We start from the raw sequence: 23,692 nt of genomic DNA on the forward strand, positions 1-23,692 counted from the left end.
ATGCAGGGTGTTAAAGTATCAAATATTTTGAGAGGTGGTACTAACCATCAAAACAGTGGAAAAAGTCCAATAAACATGGGTTTAAAAATGCATACCATAAGTACTATGAGCACATCTTAGTGAAGATGAACAAGTATGCATTTTAGAGCCCGTATTTGCTGCAGTTTTTTCTTGTTTTGTCCATACTATCTCCTTCTGAAATATGGAAAGCAAAGAGATTGCAGTAGAAGAGATGTGTTTCACAGTATCGAAGGTGTACAAGTGCTCATACCTCACTCTCTGTGTATAAGGGAGAAATGGTGTTAGCAAAAATCTTGAAAAGTTCTTAACCAGTTTTCTTTAAATTTTTACCCAATGCTTTAATAAACATTCAGACATAGGCTGTAAATTTTCTTAAACAAAAATGCACCGGTATCTTGTTAAAACTGATTGTAAGGAATAAAATCCTGTGCTGTGAAAGCATGTGACTTCACTCTTTTTCACAATCAGTTTTAACTAGAATAGCAGGGAATTTAAATCATTAAACAGACTGTTTCTCCCATATATATTCTTTCTCCTTATTCATAATTTTAAACAAAAATTGTACACTCAACAATGTACTTCTTTGTTGGTTTTAACAGAAAACTGGAAAGTTTTGTTTATGGCTTTTCAGCTTACGAATAGAATGCTACTACAGAATCTGAATTATCCAAAACTTTATAACCCTACCCTTTTACAAATTAAAACTATGTGAAATACTAACATTGAAGCTAATATCCTCACCGATCAAGCAGGTGGAGAGGTCTCTTTCATACCCCACATAACAACGATCACAACTGATTTATCCATTCATTTTAAACAATTTCAATTCCCTATCAGTGTTTCAATTGCAGTAACAGTAAACAAGGCTCAAGGTCAGAGAGAGGGAAGAAGAGGAGCTGGACAGACAGAGGCCGAGGAGGAGACGGAGGGGGGTGGGGGGGGGGTGGGGAGATGGACAGAGAAAGGGGGGAGCAGAAAGAGATTAGTATGTATATCCAATTCATATACATAGTTGGCAATTGGTAAGCATTTCCAGTTTCGCTAGTGTAATACACACCAATGTTTCCCTGGGATCTCCAGTCGTGTTTTCCGACCTTGTCTTCAGATTCAGCTTGATGAATACAGTGCCACAGTTCCACTAGAGCAGAATTACATCTGATTCTGGAGACATTGGAACAGGAAGAAGTTCTCATCTACTCCAATTCACTTAGCAACCTACAAATATTTCTGCAGATGCATCCAGCAGACAAAATAATGCACAAAATACACCCTTTAACACCAGAGGGAACAACTATAATTATGCTGGGTACCATGGAATTTGATAAGCTGGGGAAATGGGCAAACTGACCAAGCAGCCAATGAGGCATGTGAGAAACACCACATGACACAGTATGCCATTCTCTAGCAGCCTTTCATCTTGCTGTAAAGTCAGAGAGTTGTGCAGCCGTGGGAGGAGGTGTGACTGGAAATGAGGAACAGTAATCTGTGTTCAGTAAAGCAAGCTGTTAATCCATGGCATACCTGATACTAGTCTATCTAGTGGGATGAACTAACCCCGACCTACCTCCAAACAGAAGACAGTCTATGTTTTTGATGCCTGGACAAGGACCCAGAAACAAGTTTAATTGGGGACTTTCACTCTATTTTAGCAAATGAAAAGATGAGTGTGGTAAAGCTTTAAAAATTTAATTGATTATCAGTGCTCTAGATGAGCTATTAGGCTGGAGATTTTAGTGTGTTGTAGAGCAACTGGCTCATCTATTTTTAGTCCAGCAATCAGCCAGTCACCCTTCACTGCTATACCATTTTAGATAATTTATGTGCACATGATTTTTAGGGTAATTTATATTTTAATTCTTGTTGAAGTTTAACTGCTTTAGCACTCTTAACCACAGTTGTCTCATAGAAGATAATATTAGTATGGGCATTGAAGATCTATCTGTCATGCTCTCAAATCAGTATGTCATCATTTTAATAATAATAATAATAATAATAATAATAATAAGGGATGCTCTCCCTCTACCCTTCTCTCTTCCTCTTTTATGCATCCCTACTCCATCATCATCGTCCACCCTTCATGCAAATTAATACACACACTTTTATTTTCCAGTCTTTTATATGACATGCAAATAATAAAAATTATTAAATCTTATTAGTAATAATCAATAAGCTTAACATATTTTTTTCAACAGATGGAACATCTACACTTAAATTACTTAGCCCACAACAGTTGAAAGAGGTTGTTCATGCAGGAAAGGAGGAGCTGTGGGCCCTGCAACAAAGGAATTCTTTTCTTGGCAATATTTTGCTTGCTATATCAGAAAATTCAACAATAATTTCACATCCTCAACCACCAAGAGAAATATCAAGACACCGTGCAAGATTGGGTAGGGATTTAAGGCATCTTCTGAGAATGGAAAGAGATACTTCCAGTGGCCCTTCAGACAGTGATAATAATGGAAATGAGGAAATTGATAATATGAGAACTGCGAACTTATATGATGGCAAGGAGAGTGTTCTCACATCAGTAGCAGAAGAGCAGCCTCTTCATAAGATTCCTGGGTTTGAAGAGTACATTGTAACGGATGCCCACACACGGGATCAAAAGCCTCACTTTCCTGTGAAGCCATCAGCAAGATACGGTCATGCTGCCTGTGGGTAAGATGAACAAAGTATTTATCTGCTGGACAAAATGTATTTGCTTATATTGTGTGCACTTCTACCTCTCTAGGCATGTACTTAAAAAATTGAAAAAGGAAACAGCTAATAAAAATTAACTAATTCATACGTACAGTAATATTATCTCTTGCAGGTCTAGGTTAACATGTGATTTCCGTTTAATGTGTGTTTCCTCTCCAGCACTGTTCTTCACTACATAGTAGTAGTATAAGTGAAGCTTAACTTCACTGAAACACAGTAAAGAATCATTTTTTATTTACCCTGTTACATTTTGCTTTTGAAGTCTGAAACAAATGTGGTTTAAATTCTGTTATCAAACCAGTTTTATGCACCGTTATCCAAATTTTATTTGTAATGCCACCTTAAAAGAAACCATCATGTTATGAGTTGTAAACATTTTATGAGAATTCTGGGGGTGCCATTAGACAATAGTTCCTGTAACTGTGTTATTGTTGGTATGAATATCACCAGCGTGAAAAATGTGGTGTGATGTGAAGTGAGAAGGCTCTCTTTTGTAAATAGAGCTAGCTTTTACTCTACTATGAGACAAAGTTAGTGAAACAGAGCATTGTATTTGATGGATGAACTGGAAAACTATTAGTTTCGCTGACCTTCCTTATGATTGAGCAACCTTGTGACTCATCAGTTAAGGAAACTTCAAAATGGAAACAACAGATAAACTTCTTCTTGCAGAGTGTTCATCAACCACAAAGAGCCACAGCTAATTAAGGAAGGGGTAGACAAATTTGAGCCGCTACAGGAATTGTTACAGTTTTGTCAAAAGCAGTCCTAGTGTTAAAGCTTACAGATAAGTTGCTTCTTGTTAAGTATAGTGTTAACAGAGTTTAAATTTCTCTATCTATTCGTGTCTTACCTTCATGTTACACAAATACCTCATTAACTGAAATGTAACAATAATATAATGTAATTCACGAAAATTGTAAAAATAGTTTTTTTAATATTATTTATTATGCACAAGTAGCAGAAAACTGTATTGTTTTTAACACAATCTCTCGCATATTCAGTGCAAGTACATTAAAGTTTGCTCCAATTCCCATAGAACGGAATTTAAGTGACAGACCACTTGTGCCCTGCATGGTGGTGTACTTCATCAGAATGGAACTTCTTGCTGCCCAGTTCTTTTCTAAGAGATGCAATCATATGTAAATTGCTCGGAAAAATGTATATGATCATTGTGGATGCAGAAGACACTTAAACCTCAGATCTAGGATTTGTGAAGCATTCTCTTTAGAAAATTATGTTTAAAACTAGTTTGACTTTTGTGATGCAAGTTGCTGTCTTTTCTTGCAAACTGTTTGTATTTCCAGTTGATAGTATTGGACCAACATCTACATCTACATCTACATTTACAATCGGTAAACCACTGTGAAGAACATGGCATAGAGCATATCCCATTGTACCAGTTAGTAGGATTTCTTGCCATTCTATTCATGTATAGAGCACAGAAGAATGATTGTTTGAATGCCTCTGTGCGTGGTGTAATAATCTAATCTTGTTCTCAAGATGCCTGTGTAAGCAATATGTAGGGGATAATAATATATTCCTAGAGTCATCATTTAAAGCCAGTTTTTGAAACTTTATTAACAGACTTTCTTGGTATAGTGTATGTCTATCTTCGAGTCTTCCAGTTCAGTTCCTTCAGTATCTCTGTGACACACTCCCACAGATCAAACAAACCTATGACCATTCATCCGATCCTTCTCTGTATACATTCATTATCCCCTATTAGTCCTTTTTCATATGGGTCCCACATGCTTGAGCAATATTTTAGAATGGGTCACACAAGTAATTTGTAAGCAGTCTCATTTGTAGACTGATTGCACTTCCCCAGTATTCTACCAATAAACCGAAGTCTTCCAACTGCTTTACCCACGACTGAGCCTGTGTGATCATTCCATTTCATATCCCTACAGAGTGTTTCATCCAGGTATTTGTATGAGTTGGCCAGTTCCGACAGTGACATAATGATATTAGAGTCATAGGATATTACTTTTTTTTGTGAATGTATAATTTTATATTTCTGAACATTTAAAACAAGTTGCCAGTCTTGGCACCACTTTGATATGCTATCAAGATCTGATTGAATATTTAAGCAGCTTTTATCAGACAGTACTTCATTATGGGCAACTGCATCATCTGCAAAAAGTTTGAGATTATTATTAATATTGTCTGCAAGGTTATTAACATACAGCTTGAACAGCAAGGGCCCCAAACAAAGTCTCTGGGGCACACCCAAACTTACTCCCACATCTGACGATGACTCTCCATCCAAGATAACATGCTGCATCCTCCCTTCCAAAAAGCCCTCGTTCCAGTCACAAATTTCACTTGATATCCCATATGATCTAACTTTTGACAATAATAATAGGTGTGGTAGTGAGTCAGATGCTTTTCAGAAATTGACTGACTACCGTGATCCAAAGCTTTCAGTATGTCGTGAGTAAAGTGCGAGTTGGGTTTTACATGATTGATGTTTTTGAAATCCATGGTGGCTGACATGGAGGACGTCATTCTGTTCGAGATACCTCACTATGTTTGAGCTCAAAATATGTTCTAAGATCGTACAACAAATCAGTGTCAAGGATATTGGATGGTAGTTTTATGGATCACTTCTACCACCCTTCTTGTAGATGGGTATGACCTGTGCTTTTTTCCAACTACTGGCCATGGTTATTTGTTTGAGGGATGTGCAATAGATTATAGTTAGAAGAGGGGCTAACTCAGTATAGAATCTATTAGGGATTTGATCGGGCTGTGGATTGTTGTCCAGCTTTGTACTTGGTGACACTTTTTGCAAGGAGGGCATCTTCTTGTTCAAAGTGCTGTAGAAGTTATTCACATGCATTGCAAGTTGCTACTTCAGTTCAGGAGACAGTTGCCAGGGCATGTATCTTAAAGGATACTTTGTGATATCAGATCACATCATGCACATTATGGTGTGCTGAACCATGTCTAATGCTTACAGCTGTGTAGCTATGTTATCCTGTGTCACTTGGCAATCTTCTGTCATGGTAGCTGCAATGATAGCAGTGTTTCTGGAGCAACACCACATGCCTGTACCTGACAAAGAGCATGTCACTGACATCACACAGCTTGTGAACTTTTAACTCCATTCATAGACTTGATGCTCAGACACATGTGAATTACTGAACTGCACCTTCATTCCACAATGAATAGGTTTTACAACTTCGCTGCATACACAACTGAGTAGCTCAGTGATGTTTGCCATTCGTGCAAGTTGCTAGTGTGGCAGCCCTCTTAAAGCTTTCCAATCCTGTTTTTCTACTCACTGCATTCTCTCCAACTCATATTTATTGCACAATAATAGAAAAGTGTTGGACATCATCTGACATCAGAGCTGTAGTACAAAATTGTAATGTCAGACATAGTCTGACAGCGGATCCGAAAGAGTTAATACTATTCCAGGATCATTGCTTGCATATCTGCGTGGTTCTCCCACTTAGTGAACATTGGTCTCACTTCTAGGAACATACATACTGACTTAAAAGCCATTGGTGATTTTTTGGATTGTCATGTGAAGTGGGTATTGAAGATGTGGGAGAATGATGATATGGCACTTTGTGTGGTGTGTGCTAATTAACATTACAGCTTAATTATCACAAATTGATGTACAGTAAGTGCCCCAACCAATATTTCTTTGATGTCTATTCTCATCTGATTTGCTTTCTGTTGTCGTGACAATAAAGCAATCTTTCACTGGCTTGACTGCTGCTTGATTCCTTTATCCCACCCATAATACCACATAGCTGATTTCCGTAACAGAAAACATAACTGTACATTACCACTTTTTTTATTATGTCTGAAGCAGCAAAATCTCTTCAACTCATGAAACAGCATTTTGGGAAGAAGCACTCAGTTATAGTGGATGCTACCCCACGAACAGTGTTAGTTTGAGCGATTGAAAATGGTGTGTAATAGAGACAGCTGCTGGGAAAATGCATCACTACAACTCCCCAGCCCATAAAAAACAAATTCTGCTTTCTTTTGGGTCCTCAGTTGTGTATAATCCAAATGTTGACCACTATTGTGTTATGTAATTCAGCTTCAAGTGATGATCATGGTACACAGTTAATAACACTGTGATAAGCACTGATACCCATTCTGCCTTAGTAAAAAGCTCTTACTGAGCGGGGTAGCACAGTGATTAGCAGACTGGACTCACATTTGGCAGGGCAGCTGTTCAAATCCATGTTTAGCCATTCTGATTTAGGTTCTCCGTGATTGCACTAAATCGCTAAAGGCAAATGCCAGGATGGTTCCTTCAAAAGGGCACAGCCGCTTTCCTTCCCTACCCTTCCCTAATCCGAGCTTGTGCTTTATCTCTAATGACCTCATTATTGACAGTATGTTAAACACTAATCTCCTCCTCTAAATAGCTCTTCTGAGAGAAGGAGGGTGCATGAACCAATTATTGACTGTGAATAGTTTGTTAAGACGGCCACACAAACATAATAGGTGGGTTGGAACTTAAATAGTGGCAAACTATTTATTCACAACCGATACAAAAGAGTGACATGTTTGCTCCTGTTACTGTCCTTCAAAGTAGTCACCAGCATTGTGTAGAACTCACTGCCAGCAATGTGGAAGGTGTAGGAGCAGAGCTTGTTCCGTTGATGGTGCGAATGGAGCGGTCTAAAGTTACGGTGATTCTCTTGTACGGCTGTGATCATTTTATCCTAACGCATTGTGTTCCTTCATGGCAGACCATCAATGCACATTATTACTGTTTGTTTTTGGAGCATCACCTGCGACCAGCTTTGCGAAAGAAGCAGCGACACTTTTTGCGCAACCCAGTCATCATTTTGCACAGGTACTATCCACCATACTCCCCAGACTTAAGTCCTTGTGACTTTGATTTGATTCCAAAGATGAAGGAACCACTTTGTGGCATTCTCTTGAGAACTGTTCCAGAGATTCGACAGGCAGTAGACCACTCGATTTGCACCATCAACAGAACAGGCTCTGCTAACGGCATAGTAGACCTTGCACATTGCTGGCAACGGGTTCTACACAACGCTGGTGACTATTTTGAAGGACAGTAACAGGTGCAAACATGTAACTCTTTTGTATTGGTTGTGAATAAATAGTCGCCACTATTTAATTACCAACTCTTGTATATAATTGCCTTTGTGAATTCTGAAAGTTTGTTCTTATACCTTCCAAAGGTTAGGAAGTTACATGTATTTGGTATTAAATTTTCCTGAATTGAGAACTGAAAGACAAAGTATGAAGACCAAATATATCGTTGACATATTATAAAAAATGCTAATCAATGTGGTACTTCCCTGATACAAATACAATTTTTTCTAAATTTACCAAAAAATCACATATATAGCCTACCTATGTCCACCTGAAAGGTAATCCACACTGGTTTATTTTGGAAAGTAATGAGCAGCTTATGTGTTGTGCGTAATGCTGCAATCCAACTAGTTGACATAAAATGCACATTTATTTATAGAGAGACTTCTACGATTGCAGTATGGCACACTGCAGGAAGCCACACCATCAAATCACTTGCCAGGTTAGTCACACCAATTGTATGACTTGAAACAAATCAAGCCTGATGATAGCCTTCGATGAACTGGTGAAACTGGAATGGTGCTGGTGGCAATGATTACTTGAAGTGATGTAACAATTCTTTGTCTGGCTGGGTTGATGTGGATCAAATGTACCTTATGATAATGTCGATGTGACTGATTAGGATATAGTTGGCTATACTCAGTGCTTTAAATCGTACAATTTTCACTCTGCTGCTATAGAAACTTGTGCCAGAAATTCACTGAGGGGTAAGCCTTGTACTTTCCTTGCCAGACGAATCTCTTTATTCATGGTGTAGTGAACACACCTCGTAAATCTTAGCAGCACAACTGTAAATTTGAAATTATTGGATGGGATGAGATTTCATTCTTATCCTGTCTGGTAAATCTCCCCTGTCCAGGTGTTCTGGGTGACTACTCTGAACTGTACCCCTTTTCCTAAATCTCATCAGTCCTTGTCCTTCATCCCTCTTCCTTCCCCTTCAAACCTACTCCCAGAAGAAGGAGCCATTGGCTCTGACTGCTTGCAAACTTTAGTGCTGTTATATGTGTGTTCCCCTGCTGCTGCATGGTGGGTAGATTTTTATCTATACAGTTACATAATATATTCAAATTTCATTATTTTCATTGATATGGAGTTCAAAATATGTTATAAATGTAGCAGTAACAGAAGTATCAGGTAAACATGACACAACATGCAGAAGAATATGGAAATGGACCTTGAGCTTCACGAGCAAAATTAAAGCAAACACTGGTGGTCATGTGCATTAGTTGTGTGACTTCTTGTGGTTGTCTGCTAGAGAGTAAAAAGGGTGGGGGTGGGGGGGGGGGGGTTGGGTGTGGGGAAGGAGACATATTGCATGGACAGGGTCTCATTGATAGATGGATGACAGCTACAGCTACATGACTGACTTGGAGGGTGCTACACAGATAAGTATAAAAATAAACTGTGAACCTCAATAAGATCAACATGTCAAGAAGTGACTCATTAGTTTCAAATTTCTGATACATCTGCTAAACCACACAACAGTTGTATCAAGTTCACTTGGACCATCAGAGTTTTGTTCTGATAGAATTTTGTTTGTTGTGTGCCCAGTGTGGATAACAATTCTCAAGATCTTAAAATCTTTAGAAGGGCCTGTGTTGAGACTTGAGTGTGTACACCCTCATAACAATAATATCTTCTATGGTACATTATGTAGCAGAAAAGAATCCACTGAACAGCTACAGTTATTCCTTGAACTTTATTTGCAAACTGATTAAGGGAATTTTATTTCTATTCTCAGTGCTGTACAAAGAAATCCTCCTACAATCTTTGCCCTCCTCACTTTCTTTAGTTATCTAATTAACTAGTCCCTGATGCCTCAGAATGTGTACGGTCAAGTAATACCTTTTGTTGGCCAGAATATACCGTAAGCTTCTCATCTCCTCAATTTAATACAGCGAGTTTAGGTTTCATTACTTATTCAATCTATCCATCTAATCTTCAGCATGCTTTTGTAGCATTCCTTTTCAAAATCTTCTATTCTCGTCTTGTCTGCCTTGTTTATCATGCACGTTTCGCTATTATACAAGGCTCTGCTCCACACAAAAACCTTCATAAAAGATGTCCTAACATCTAGATTTTTATTTGATGTTAACAAATTCCTCTTTGTCTCAGGAATAATTTTCTTGATTTGATAGTCTACATTTTATATCCTCTCTATTTTTACCATCATCAGTTATTTTGGTGCCCAAATAGCAAAAACTTATCTACTTATTCAAGTGTTTCATTTCCTAATCTAATTCTTTCAAATTCACCTGATTTAATTCAACTGCATTCCATTACCTTTGCTTTATTTTTGTTCATGTTTATCTTAGAATCTCTTTACAACAGACAATCCAGTAATTTTCTGTCTCTGACCGAATTACAATGTCTTCAGCAAACCTCAAAATTTTTGTGTCTTCTTCTGAACAGTAATTCCCTTTCTCAAATTTCTCCTTGGTTTCCTGTACAGTTTGTTCAATGAACAGACTCAGTAACTTTTTGGCTTAGGATACAACTCTGTCTAACTCCCTTCCCAACTACTGTTTCTCCTTCAGCTCTTATAACAGCAGTCCGATTTATCTACAAGTTATCAGTAACCTTTAGCTCCCCGTATTCAGTTCCTACTACCTATAGAATTTCAAATATTGTATTTCTGCCAACAGTGTCAAAAGCTTTCTGTAAATCAGCAGTTGGTACAAATATAGGTACTTCCTCCTTTATTCAGTTTGTCTTCAAGGTAAGGTAAGTATTGCCTTGGTTGCTTCTACATTTCTCTGAAACCCAAAATGATCTTCCCCTAGGTTTGCTTCTACCAGTTTTTCCATTCTTTTGTAAATAATTTGTGTGAATACTTGGCAACCATGACCTAATACATCACAGTTTAACAATATTCACGCCTGTCAACACCTCCCTTCATAGGGATTGGAATTATTACATTCTTCTTGATGTCTATTGGTATTTTGCCTATCATATTTTTTACGTATCCCGTGGAATGATTTTGTCATGGCTAGGTCTCCCAGTTCTCTCAGTAATTCAGAGGGAATGTTGTCTACTCCAGGTACCTTGTTCTCACGTAAAACTTTCAGTGCTCTGTCAGATTCTTCTTGCGGCGTCATATCTTCTACCTCACCCACTTTTCCTTTCCTTGCTATAAAATTATATTCAAGTTTGTTTCTTTTATACAGGGTGTTACAAAAAGGTATGGCCAAACTTTCAGGAAACATTCCTCACACACAAATAAAGAAAAAAGTTATGTGGACATGTGTCCGTAAATGCTTAATTTCCATGTTAGAGCTCATTTTAGTTTTGTCAGTATGTACTGTACTTTCTCGATTCACCACCAGTTGGCCCAATTGAAGGAAGGTAATGTTGACTTCGGTGCTTGTGTTGACATGTGACTCATTGCTCTACAGTACTAGCATCAAGCACATCAGTACGTAGCATCAACAGGTTAGTGTTCATCACGAACATGGTTTTGCAGTCAGTGCAATGTTTACAAATGCGGAGTTGGCAGATGCCCATTTGATGTATGGATTAGCATGGGGCAACAGCCGTGGCGCGGTACGTTTGTATCGAGACAGATTTCCAGAACGAAGGTGTCCCGACAGGAAGACGTTCTAAGCAATTGATCGGCGTCTTAGGGAGCACGGAACATTCCAGCCTATGACTCGCGACTGGGGAAGACCTAGAACGACGAGGACACCTGCAATGGACGAGGCAATTCGTCGTGCAGTTGACGATAACCCTAATGTCAGCGTCAGAGAAGTTGCTGCTGTACAAGGTAACGTTGACCACGTCGCTGTATGGAGAGTGCTACGAGAGAACCAGTCGTTTCTGTACCATGTACAGCATGTGCAGGCACTATCAGCAGCTGATTGGCCTCCACGAGTACACTTCTGCGAATGGTTCATCCAACAATGTGTCAATCCTCATTTCAGTGCAAATGTTCTCTTTACCGATGAGGCTTCATTCCAACGTGGTCATATTGTAAATTTTCACAATCAACATGTGTGGGCTGACGAGAATCCACACGCAATTGTGCAATCACGTCGTCAACACAGATTTTCTGTGAACGTTTGGGCAGGCATTGTTGGTGATGTCTTGATTGGGCCCCATGTTCTTCCACCTACACTCAATGGAGCACGTTATAATGATTTCATACGGGATACTCTACCTGTGCTGCTAGAACATTTTGCCTTTACAAGTACGACACAACATGTGCTTCATGTGCGATGGAGCTCCTGCACATTTCAGTCGAAGTGTTCATATGCTTCTCAGCAACAGATTCGGTGACCGATGGATTGGTAGAGGCGGACCAATTCCATGGCCTCCACGCTCTCCTGACCTCAACCCTCTTGACTTTCATTTATGGGGGCCTTTGAAAGCTCTTGTCTACGCAACCCCGGTACCATATGTAGAGACTCTTCGTGCTCGTATTGTGGACGGCTGTGATACAATACGCCATTCTCCAGGGCTGCATCAGCGCATCAGGGATTCCATGCGACGGAGGGTGGATGCATGTATCCTCGCTAACAGAGGACATTTTGAACATTTCCTGCAACAAAGTGTTTGAAGTCACGCTGGTATGTACTGTTGCTGTGTGTTTCCATTCCATGATTAATGTGATTTGAAGAGAAGTAATAAAATGAGCTCTAATATGGAAAGTAAACGTTTCCGGACACATGGCCACACAACGTATTTTCTTTCTTTGTGTGTGAGGAATGTTTCCTGAAAGTTTGGCTGTACCTTTTTGTAACACCCTGTATGGACCTTATGTATATTCCTTCCACTTTTCTGCCCCCATTTTTGGCCATCTGAGCCTTTAACAGGTATACCAATGTTTCTCTTTTCCTAAAACCTCTCTTTAATTTTTCTGTAGGTGGCATCTGTCTTCTCCATAGAGATGCAGGTTTTTACAAATGTGCATTTTTCTTCTACCTGTTCATGCATTACCATTTTGCAATTCCCATTAGTCTCACTTTTGAGATATTTGGATTTTCTTTTGCCTTCCTCTTTTTCTGCATTTTGTTTCCCATTTCACCCGTCAAATTTTGTACTTCATGTGATATCTACACTCCTGGAAATGGAAAAAAGAACACATTGACACCGGTGTGTCAGACCCACCATACTTGCTCCGGACACTGCGAGAGGGCTGTACAAGCAATGATCACACGCACGGCACAGCGGACACACCAGGAACCGCGGTGTTGGCCGTCGAATGGCGCTAGCTGCGCAGCATTTGTGCACTGCTGCCGTCAGTGTCAGCCAGTTTGCCGTGGCATACGGAGCTCCATCGCAGTCTTTAACACTGGTAGCATGCCGCGACAGCGTGGACGTGAACCGTATGTGCAGTTGACGGACTTTGAGCGAGGGCGTATAGTGGGCATGCGGGAGGCCGGGTGGACGTACCGCCGAATTGCTCAACACGTGGGGCGTGAGGTCTCCACAGTACATCGATGTTGTCGCCAGTGGTCGGCGGAAGGTGCACGTGCCCGTCGACCTGGGACCGGACCGCAGCGACGCACGGATGCACGCCAAGACCGTAGGATCCTACGCAGTGCCGTAGGGGACCGCACTGCCACTTCCCAGCAAATTAGGGACACTGTTGCTCCTGGGGTATCGGCGAGGACCATTCGCAACCGTCTCCATGAAGCTGGGCTACGGTCCCGCACACCGTTAGGCCGTCTTCCGCTCACGCCCCAACATCGTGCAGCCCGCCTCCAGTGGTGTCGCGACAGGCGTGAATGGAGGGACAAATGGAGACGTGTCGTCTTCAGCGATGAGAGTCGCTTCTGCCTTGGTGCCAATGATGGTCGTATGCGTGTTTGGCGCTGTGCAGGTGAGCGCCACAATCGGGACTGCATACGACCGAGGCACACAGGGCCAACACCCGGCATCATGGTGTGGGGAGCGATCTCCTACACTGGCCGTACACCACTGGTGATCGTCGAGGGGACACTGAATAGTGCACGGTACATCCAAACCGTCATCGAACCCATTGTTCTACCATTCCTAGACCGGCAAGGGAACTTGCTGTTCCAACAGGACAATGCACGTCCGCATGTATCCCGTGCCACCCAACGTGCTCTAGAAGGTGTAAGTCAACTACCCTGGCCAGCAAGATCTCCGGATCTGTCCCCCATTGAGCATGTTTGGGACTGGATGAAGCGTCGTCTCACGCGGTCTGCACGTCCAGCACGAACGCTGGTCCAACTGAGGCGCCAGGTGGAAATGGCATGGCAAGCCGTTCCACAGGACTACATCCAGCATCTCTACGATCGTCTCCATGGGAGAATAGCAGCCTGCATTGCTGCGAAAGGTGGATATACACTGTACTAGTGCCGACATTGTGCATGCTCTGTTGCCTGTGTCTATGTGCCTGTGGTTCTGTCAGTGTGATCATGTGATGTATCTGACCCCAGGAATGTGTCAATAAAGTTTCCCCTTCCTGGGACAATGAATTCACGGTGTTCTTATTTCAATTTCCAGGAGTGTAAATATTGCTACTGGGCCTGGTTGTTTTGTCTATTTGATGATATATCTAAACTCTCCTCACCAATCGGCAGCTGGAAAAAAAAAAAAAAAAAAACATTCCACGTGGGAAAAATATATCTAAAAACAAAGATAATGTAACTTACCAAACGAAAGCGCTGGCAGGTCGATAGACACACAAACAAACACAAACATACACACAAAATTCAAGCTTTCGCGACCAACTGTTGCTTCATCTGGAAAGAGGGAAGATATATATAAAGGTATTGAAACACATAAGCTTTTGGAGTAGGAAACAGGGATGTTTTGGAATAGTCGTCCAGAACCCCAGGTCAGGAGAGACTTACCAGATGGGGTAAGAAGGAAACACTATTTGTTGGAGACTCCACAGAATGAGATTTGAAAACCTGAGAGTGTGAATGTGGAATATAGGGTAATACACAAGACAGAGATTACTGGCAAAACATTGTGCACGAGTTAGTAAGAGTGGAACATTAAGTGCATTGTTTGTTTTAAAGATTGGGGAGGAGGAGGGAGGAAAAACAGACAGATCAGAAAATAAAAGATATAGAAAACTAAAGGGGAATGAAGAAAGGATTAGGTACTGAGAAGAAATACTGAGATCGATGAAATTAACAGGCAAGGTGGGTGGCAATAACCAAGGACATGTAATGCCAGTTTTCACCTGCGGAGTTCTGAGAAACTGGTGACTGGGAGAAGAATACAGATGGCATTTGTGGTGACACAGGTACAGAGGTCACAACTATCATGTTGCAGAGCATGCACTGCAACAGGATATTGTGTGTTGCCGGTATACACCCTCTGCCTATACCCATTCGCTGTGACTGATAACTTGTTGGTAGTCCTTCCAACATGTTGTTGTTGTCAGTTTGATGCAGCTCTCCATGCTACCCTATCCTGTGCAAGCTTCTTCATCTCCCAGTACCTACTGCAATGTACATCCTTCTGAATCTGTTTAGTGTATTCATCTCTTGGTCTCCCTCTACGATTTTTACCCTCCACGCTGCCCTCCAGTACTAAATTGGTGATCCCTTGATGCCTCAGAATATGCTGTACCAACCGATCCCTTCTTCTAGTCAATTTGTGCCACAAATTTCTCTTCTCTCCAATTCTATTCAATACCTCCTCATTAGTTATGTGACCTATCCATCTAATCTTCAGCACTCTTCTGTAGCACCAGATTATGGAAGCTTCTATTCTCTTCTTGTCTAAACTATTTATCGTCCACGTTTCACTTCCATACATGGCTACACTCCACACAAATACTTTCAGAAACTACTTCCTGACACTTCAATCTATAATCGATGTTACCAAATTTCACTTCTTCAGAAACGCTTTCCTTGCCATTCCCAGTCTACATTTTATATCCTCTCTACTTCAACCATCATCAGTTATTTTGCTCCCCAAACAGCAAAACTCCTTTACTACGTTAAGCTTCTCATTTCCTAATCTAATTCCCACACCATCACCCGATTTAATTTGACTACATTCCATTATCCTCATTTTGTTTTTGTTGATGTTCATCTTATATCCTCCTTTCAAGACACTGTCCATTCCGTTCAGCTGCTCTTCCAGGTCCTTTGCTGTCTCTGACAGAATTACAGTGTCATCGGCAAACCTCAAGGTTTTTATTTCTGCTCCATGGATTTTAATTCCTACTCCAAATTTTTCTCTTATTTCCTTTCCTACTTGCTCAATATACAAACTGAGTAACAACGGGGGTAGGTTACAACCCTGTCTCAGTCCCTTCCCAGCCATTGCTTCCCTTTCATGTCCCTCAACTCTTATAACCGCCATCTGCTTTCTGTACAAATTGTGAATAGCCTTTTGCTCCCTGTATTTTACCCCTGCCACCTTCAGGATTTGAAAGAGAGTATTCCAGTCAACATTGTCAAAAGTTTTCTCTAAGTCTACAAATGCTAGAAACATAAGTTTGCCTTTTATTAATCTATTTTCTAAGATAAGTTGTGGGGTCAGTATTGCCTCATGTGTTCCAACGTTTCTACGGAATCCAAACTTATATTCCCCGAGGTTGGCTTGGAATTATTATATTCTTTAATGAAAGTTTCACTCTACAGCAGAGTGTGTGCTGATATGAAACTTCCTGGCAGATTAAAACTGTGTGCCGGACCGAGACTCGAACTCAGGACCTTTGCCTTTCGCGGGCAAGTGCTCTACCACTGAGCTACCCAAGCACGACTCACGCCCCGTCCTCACAGCTTTACTTCTGCCGAGTTCGAGTCTCGGTCCGGCACACAGTTTTAATGTGCCAGGAAGTTTCTTATTATATTCTTCTTGAAGTCTGAGGGTATTTCGCCTACAACTTGCTCGCTAGATGGTAGAGTTTTGTTAGGCCTGGCTCTCCCAAGGCTGTCAGTAGTTCTAATGGGATGTTGTCTACTCCCAGGGCCTTGTTTCAACTTAGGTCTTTCAGTGCTCTGTCAAACTCTTCACGCAGTATCATATCTCCTATCTCATCTTCATCTGCATCCTCTTCCATTTCCATAATATTGTCCTCAAGTACATTGCCTGTGTATAGACCCTCTATATACTCCTTCCACCTTTCTGCTTTCCCTTCTTTGCTCAGAACTGGGTTTTCATCTGAGCTCTTGATATTTGTGCAAGTGGTTCTCTTTTCTCCAAAGGTCTCTTTAATTTTCCTGTAGGCAGTATCTATCTTACCCCTAGTGATATGCGCCTCTATATCCTTACATTTGTCCTATAGCCATCCCTGCTGAGCCATTTTGCACTTCCTGTCGATCTCATTTTTGAGACGTTTGTATTCCTTTTTGCCTGCTTCATTTAGTGCATTTTTGTATTTTCTCCTTTCATCAATTAAATTCAATATCTCTTCTGTTACCCAAGGATTTCTATTAGCCCTCGTCTTTTTACCTACCTGATCATCTGCTACCTTCACTACTTCATTCCTCAAAGTTACCCATTCTTCTTCTATTGTATTTCTTTCTGCCATTCTTGTCAATTGTTCCCTTATGCTCTCCCTGAAACTCTGTACAACCTCTGGTTTAGTCAGATTATCCAGGTCCCATCTCCTTAAATTCCCACCTTTTTGCAGTTTCTTCAGTTTTAATCTACAGTTCATAACCAATATATTGTGGTCAGAGTCCACATCTGCCCCTGGAAATATCTTAGAATTTAAAACCTGGTTCCTGAATCTCATGTCTTACCATTATATAATCTATCTGATACCTTCTAGTATCTCCAGGGTTCTTCCATGTATACAACCTTCATTTATGATTCTTGAACCAAGTGTTAGCTATGATTAAGTTATGCTCTGTGCAAAATTCTACCAGGCGGCTTGCTCTCTCATTTCTTCCCCCCCAGTCCATATTCACCTACTACGTTTCCTTCTCTTCCTTTTCCTACTATCGAGTTCCAGTCACCCATGACTATTAAATTTTCATCTCCCTTCACTATCTGAATAATTTCTTTTATCTCATCATACATTTCATCAATCTCTTCATCATCTGCAGAGATAGTTGGCATATAAACTTGTACTACTGTGGTAGGCGTGGGATTCGTATCTATCTTGGCCACAATAATGCATTCGCTATGCTGTTTGTAATAGCTTACCTGCATTCCTATATTCCTATTCATTATTAAACCTACTCCTGCATTACCCCTATTTGATTTTGTATTTATAACCCTGTATTCACCTGACCAGAAGTTTTGTTCTTCCTGCCAGCGAACTTCACTAATTCCCACTATATCTAACTTTAACCTATCCATTACCCTTTTTAAATTTTCTAACCTACCTGCCCAATTAAGGGATCTGACATTCCACACTCCGATCCATAGAATGCCAGTTTTCTTTCTCCTGATAACGACATCCTCCTGAGTAGTCCCCGCCTGGAGATCCGAATGGGGGACTATTTTACCTGCAGAATATTTTACCCAAGAGGACACCATCATCATTTAACCATACAGTAAAGCTGCATGCCCTTGGGAAAAATTACGGCTGTAGTTTCCCCCTACTTTCAACCGTTCACAGTACCAGCACAGCAAGGCCGTTTTGGTTAGTGTTACAAGGCAAGATCAGTCAATCATCCAGACTGTTGCCCCTGCAACTACTGAAAAGGCTGCTGCCCCTCTTCAGGAACCACACGTTTGTCTGGCCTCTCAACAGATACCCCTCCACTGTAGTTGTACCTACAGTACAGCTATCTGTATCGCTGAGGCATGCAAGCCTCCTCACCAATGGCAAGGTCCATAGGTCCATGGTTCATTTGGGGGGGGGGGGGGGGGGGGGCTGGCTTCCAACATAAAAGGTTGAAAAGTGCTTACTTAACAGCTGGTACATTTGCAGTTGGAAATGTTTTGCAGTTTAAATTCTCGTTTCAAACTCTTTGTCTTGCCATTATATAATCTGTGCGAAACCTTGTGATGTCTCCAGATCTCTTCTAGCCTTATATTACCTTCTTCCATGATTTTTAAACTAAATATTAGCAATGATTGAATTGTTTTGTGTGCATAATTCTTCTACATGGCTTCCCTCTTCATCCCTTTCCCCTAGGCCATGTTCTACTGTTTTTACTTCTGTTCTTTTTCTTACTATCAAATTCCAGTCACCCATCACAATCAAATTTTCATCTCCCTTAGCTATCTGAATAATTTATTTTATATCACCATATATTCTTTCAAAATCTGCGCCATCTGCAGAGGTAGTACGCATATAAATTTGTATTACTGTGATGGTCATTAGCTTTTTTATCTATATTGGTTACGATAATACAGTTACTATGCTGTTCTTAGTAGTTTATTCACATTTCTGTTTTCCTGTTTGTTATTAAGCTTATGCCTGCATTGTCTCTATTTATTTTGTGTTGTTACCTGAGCAGAAGTCTTGGTTATCCTAATATGTGGCTTCACCCTGTCAATTTCTGTTTATAAATTTGCTAACCTACATCTTCGATTAAGATGTCTAATATTCCATGCCCCAGTTCTGAGAATGCCAGTTTTGTTTCTTTTTATATGACATTTGGTAGTAACTACTGTGAAGTGATACCTTTTAAGTCCATGAAAAGAATCCCATGGAGTAAACAAAAGCTGTACATGTTAATGTTATTCACAAAGACTGAAGTAAATCATTGTACTCACCCTATTTTCCATATACAGATTAAACTAACGTATGGTTTACAATAGAAATAAGTGCCAGTCTCTAAATTGAAATTAATTGCTCTCTGTCATTAAAAACACAGGATAAAACTGTTGAGGGAGCCCATGGCTTGAATATAGTAAGTAGATTCAAGTGAGTATAGAACACACTAGTTATGCAGAGGTGAACAGAGGCTTGCACATAGCATGTAGGGCTGCATGAAGTCATCAGGCTGAAGATGATGACAACAACAACAACAACAACAACATTGAAAATATTTTGGAAACAATTGTTCTTTGCTTTCATAAAAATTTTGTTATAACTTCCTTGAATTACTTTGGTACTAATGAAGTAAAATTTTTTCGGTTGGACAGGTATCCTGGAGGCTTCGTCCTTTTTGGTGGAAAACTTGCTACAGGGGAGCTCTCCAGTGAGCTGTGGTACTACAATGTGAAACAACGCAACTGGTCACTCAGGGCATTCGATTCAACAATAACCCCACCAAAATTAACTCGCCATACAGTTACCCATGATACAAGGAGAAACTACATATATCTGTTTGGTGGAAGTACAGAAAATGGAGAATTTTCGTCAAAACTTTTCAGCATAAAACTGAATTTTGGTAAGAAAACTGTTTTCTGTTGTGTGAAGGTGGTTGCTGTTTTATATTTGTATCCATCACATTGTGTTTTAGATGCTGATGGCAATGTTAAGATTAAGTGATTTTTTGCAATAGTGGCACCATGGCACAATACTCATAATGGTATGAAATTTTGGTGACAGCAGGTAACAGTTGTATATAAAAAGTCAAAAAGCTTCCAAGTTTTTTAAAGTGCCTCTCTGGTTTACACTGACACAAAACCACAGTTGGTGTAAGACACAAAACAGTAACAATTGAGAAAATGGACGAGTTAAGATGGGCATGTGCAAAGTTTTTAATTTTTTTACATGCCTTCTAAGTCTCAGTGCTTGCACTGTTCGATGAGCTATCTTCTTCACTCTTAAATTATTTACATTCTACCAGAACTTCTGTACTATACAAAGAAAAATGACCAAAATTCATTCAGTATTTGTATGAAAACCACCACAAAAGACACAATACTACAATAATCAAATCACTCACAGTCTCAAAAACAAGCAGCTCTCTGATACACATTCCATTGTTTAAACTCATTGTCATTGGACAACCACAACTACTGTAAGAAGCTAAACATAATCTACATCTACATCTACATCTATACTTTTCAAACCGCTGTGAAGTGCCTGACAGATTATAAAACCCATTGTAACTTTCATGTACGGAGTGCTTGAAAAACGATCGCTCGGATGCCTCTGTGCGTGCAGTAGTAAGTTTAATCTTGTCTTTGCAATCCCTAGGGGAGTTAAACATAGGAGGTTTAGATGTATACCTGTATTTATCACTGAAAGTTGGTTCTACAAACTTCCCCAATATGTTTTCACAATGTACTTTGTGTTTATCTTCAAGCATCTGCCATTCAGTTCTGTCAACATCTTCGTGACACTCCCCCATACATCAGACAAATCTGTGACCCTATGTGCTGCCCTTCCCTGTATACATCCAGTATCCCCTTTTAGTCCTATTTGGTGAATGTCCCACATACTTGAGAAATATTCTAGGAGGAGTTGCATGAGTATTTTGTATGCAGTTTCCTTTGTAGTCAGAATGCAATTCTCTAGTATTCTACCAATGAATCACAGTTTGCCACATACTTTACCTACAACTAAGACTATGTGTTGATTTCACTTCATGTTCCTATAAAGTTTTTCGCTCAGGTATGTGTATGCGTTGACTGATTCCAGCTGTGACTCATTGATGTTATAGTCATGGGATACTACATTTTTTCATTTTATGAAGTACAAAATTTTACATCTCTGAAAATTTAAAGCAAGTTGCGAATCTTTGCACCACTCTGAAATCTTATCAAGATGTGGTTAAATATTTAAGCAGCTTTTCCCAGACAATACTTTGTTGTAGATAACTGCAACATGAGTGAAAAACCTGAGGTTACTGTTAAATAATGGAAAATCCAGGATGGAATAATGACAATATTATGAAAAGGATAGATTACTAATCACCATATAGCGGAGATGTTGAGTTGCTGGCAGGTGCAACAAAAAGACTATTAAACACTTAAGCTTTCAACCAGATGGCCTTCTTCTGAAATAGACAAAACAAACACACACACACACACACACACACACACACACACACACACACACACACACGCAAACACAGCTCACACACATGTGACCATTGTCTCTGGTGCTGACATCCAGGGACAGTGGTCATGTGTGTGTGTGTGTGTGTGTGTGTGTGTGTGTGTGTGTGTGTGTGTGTGTGTGTGTGTGTGCTGCGTTTGTATGAATGTGTGTGTATGTGTGTTTTGTCTTATTTCAGAAGAAGGCCATCTGGGTGAAAGCTGAAGTGTTTAGTAGTCTTTTTTATTGTGCCTGTTAGCAACTCAACATCTCTGCTATATGGTGGGTAGCAATCTGTCCTTTTCATAATACTGAGGTTACTATTAATATTGTCTGCGAGGTCATTAACATACAACATGAGTAGCAAGGATACCAACACACTTCCCATGGGCATACTCGAAGTTACTTCTGCATGTCAGTTGACTCTTCATTCAAAATAAATTACTGTATCCTCACTAACACAAAAACGTCATTTCAGTCACAAATTTCACTTGATACCCTATACAATTGTACTTTTCATAATAAGCGTCTATGAGCTAGTGAGTCTTGTGCTTTTCGGATTTGGAGAAATACTGCACCCACGTGACTCCTTGTTCCCTGGATTCCATTATGCCATGTGAGAGAAGTTCAAGTTGGGTTTCACATGATGGATGTTTTAAAAATCTGTGCTGGTTGAAATGGAGAAAGTCATTCTGTTTGAGATACCTTCCCTTCATTGATACATTTTAAGTTCTTGTCTCATTCATTAGTGACCATGCAACCAACTGTGGTGCCACAAACAGGTTCATAGTCAGCACTATACTACTGTTGTCAAATTCCAATGTACGCTGGTGCATTATTCTCCTTACGTAAGGCATTGCATGATCTTTTCATGGACAATCAACATACAAATGCAATTTTTCTGTGTGAGAAACTCACAGCATAATATTTCTTATATACTGCACGTAGATTGAGCTACATTTACCTACTTTGTGCTGTTGTTCTGAAATGCTTATAATTTTCCTATCCAACCACATAATATTCTTTGTGCCAATTTGACATTTGTTGCCTGCAACCTTGATGGTGTTGCAGTTTTAATGGCTAACTGTGTTAAAGTGTATCAGCTATCTTAGATTTCATTTATATTTTTCTGTGCAGGTTTGCTAGGCACTCAGCCACGTCAGATTTTGTTTATATTTTTCTGTGTAGGTTTGCTAGACAATCAAAGAAAGACATACTTTTTCCACATGAAATATTGAAACTTTGGATCAAGGCAGTCAGGTAGCTGCAGTATTTCTTGATTCCCAAAAAGTATCTGACTCAGTTCCACTCCTACACTAGTTGTCTATTGTCAAAAAGTACAATCATACAGGGTATCAAATGAAATTTATGACTAGATTTAGGACTTTTGGTGGGAGGACTTAGCATGTTATCTTGGATGGGGAGTCATCATCAGATGTTGAAGTAACTTTGTGTGTGCCCCATGTAGTGTGTTTGGGTCCCATGCTGTTCAAGATGTCTAGTAACGACATTGCAGGTAGTATTAACAACCACGACCTTTTGCAGACACTCTAGTTGTCTATAATGAAGTACCATCTGAAAGAAGGTGCATAAATATTCAGTTAGATATCTTTAGTACGCTATGGCTACAATGTCAGTGAGTCACAGTTGGACTTGGCCAACTCGTACAAATAAGTGGGTGTAACATTTTGTAAGAATGTGAAATGGAATGACCACATAGGCTCAATCTTGGGTAAAGTAGATAATAGATTTCAGTGTATTGGTAGCATACTGGGGAAGTGCAATCAGTCTACAAAGGAGACTGCTTACATATCACTCGTGCCAGCAGGTCTAGAATGTTGCCAAACAGGACTAACAGGGGGTTTTGAATGTATACAGAGAAGAGCAACACGAATGGTCACGGGTTTGTTTGATCCGTGGGAGAGTGTCACAGAGATACTGGAGAAACTGAACTGGAAGACTCTTGAAGATGGACATAAACCAACCCGAGAAGTCTGTTAACATAGTTTGAAGAACTGGCTTTAACTGATGACCCACAGA

General features: G+C 40.1%; 1 protein-coding gene across 1 annotated transcript in view; it reads left to right on the top strand.

Annotated features, from left to right (window-relative positions):
* LOC124799322 (multiple epidermal growth factor-like domains protein 8) overlaps nucleotides 1-23,692 on the top strand; it is a 380,153-nt gene that overhangs the window by 65,063 nt on the left and 291,398 nt on the right. The window contains exons 5-6 of the mRNA XM_047262911.1: nucleotides 2,214-2,679; nucleotides 19,807-20,054. Coding sequence (XP_047118867.1) covers nucleotides 2,214-2,679; nucleotides 19,807-20,054 — 714 coding nt within the window. The remainder of the gene's footprint in view (nucleotides 1-2,213; nucleotides 2,680-19,806; nucleotides 20,055-23,692) is intronic.

The sequence above is a fragment of the Schistocerca piceifrons genome, chromosome 5 (genome assembly GCF_021461385.2).
Source record: "Schistocerca piceifrons isolate TAMUIC-IGC-003096 chromosome 5, iqSchPice1.1, whole genome shotgun sequence".
NCBI classification, from domain to species: Eukaryota; Metazoa; Arthropoda; class Insecta; order Orthoptera; family Acrididae; genus Schistocerca; species Schistocerca piceifrons.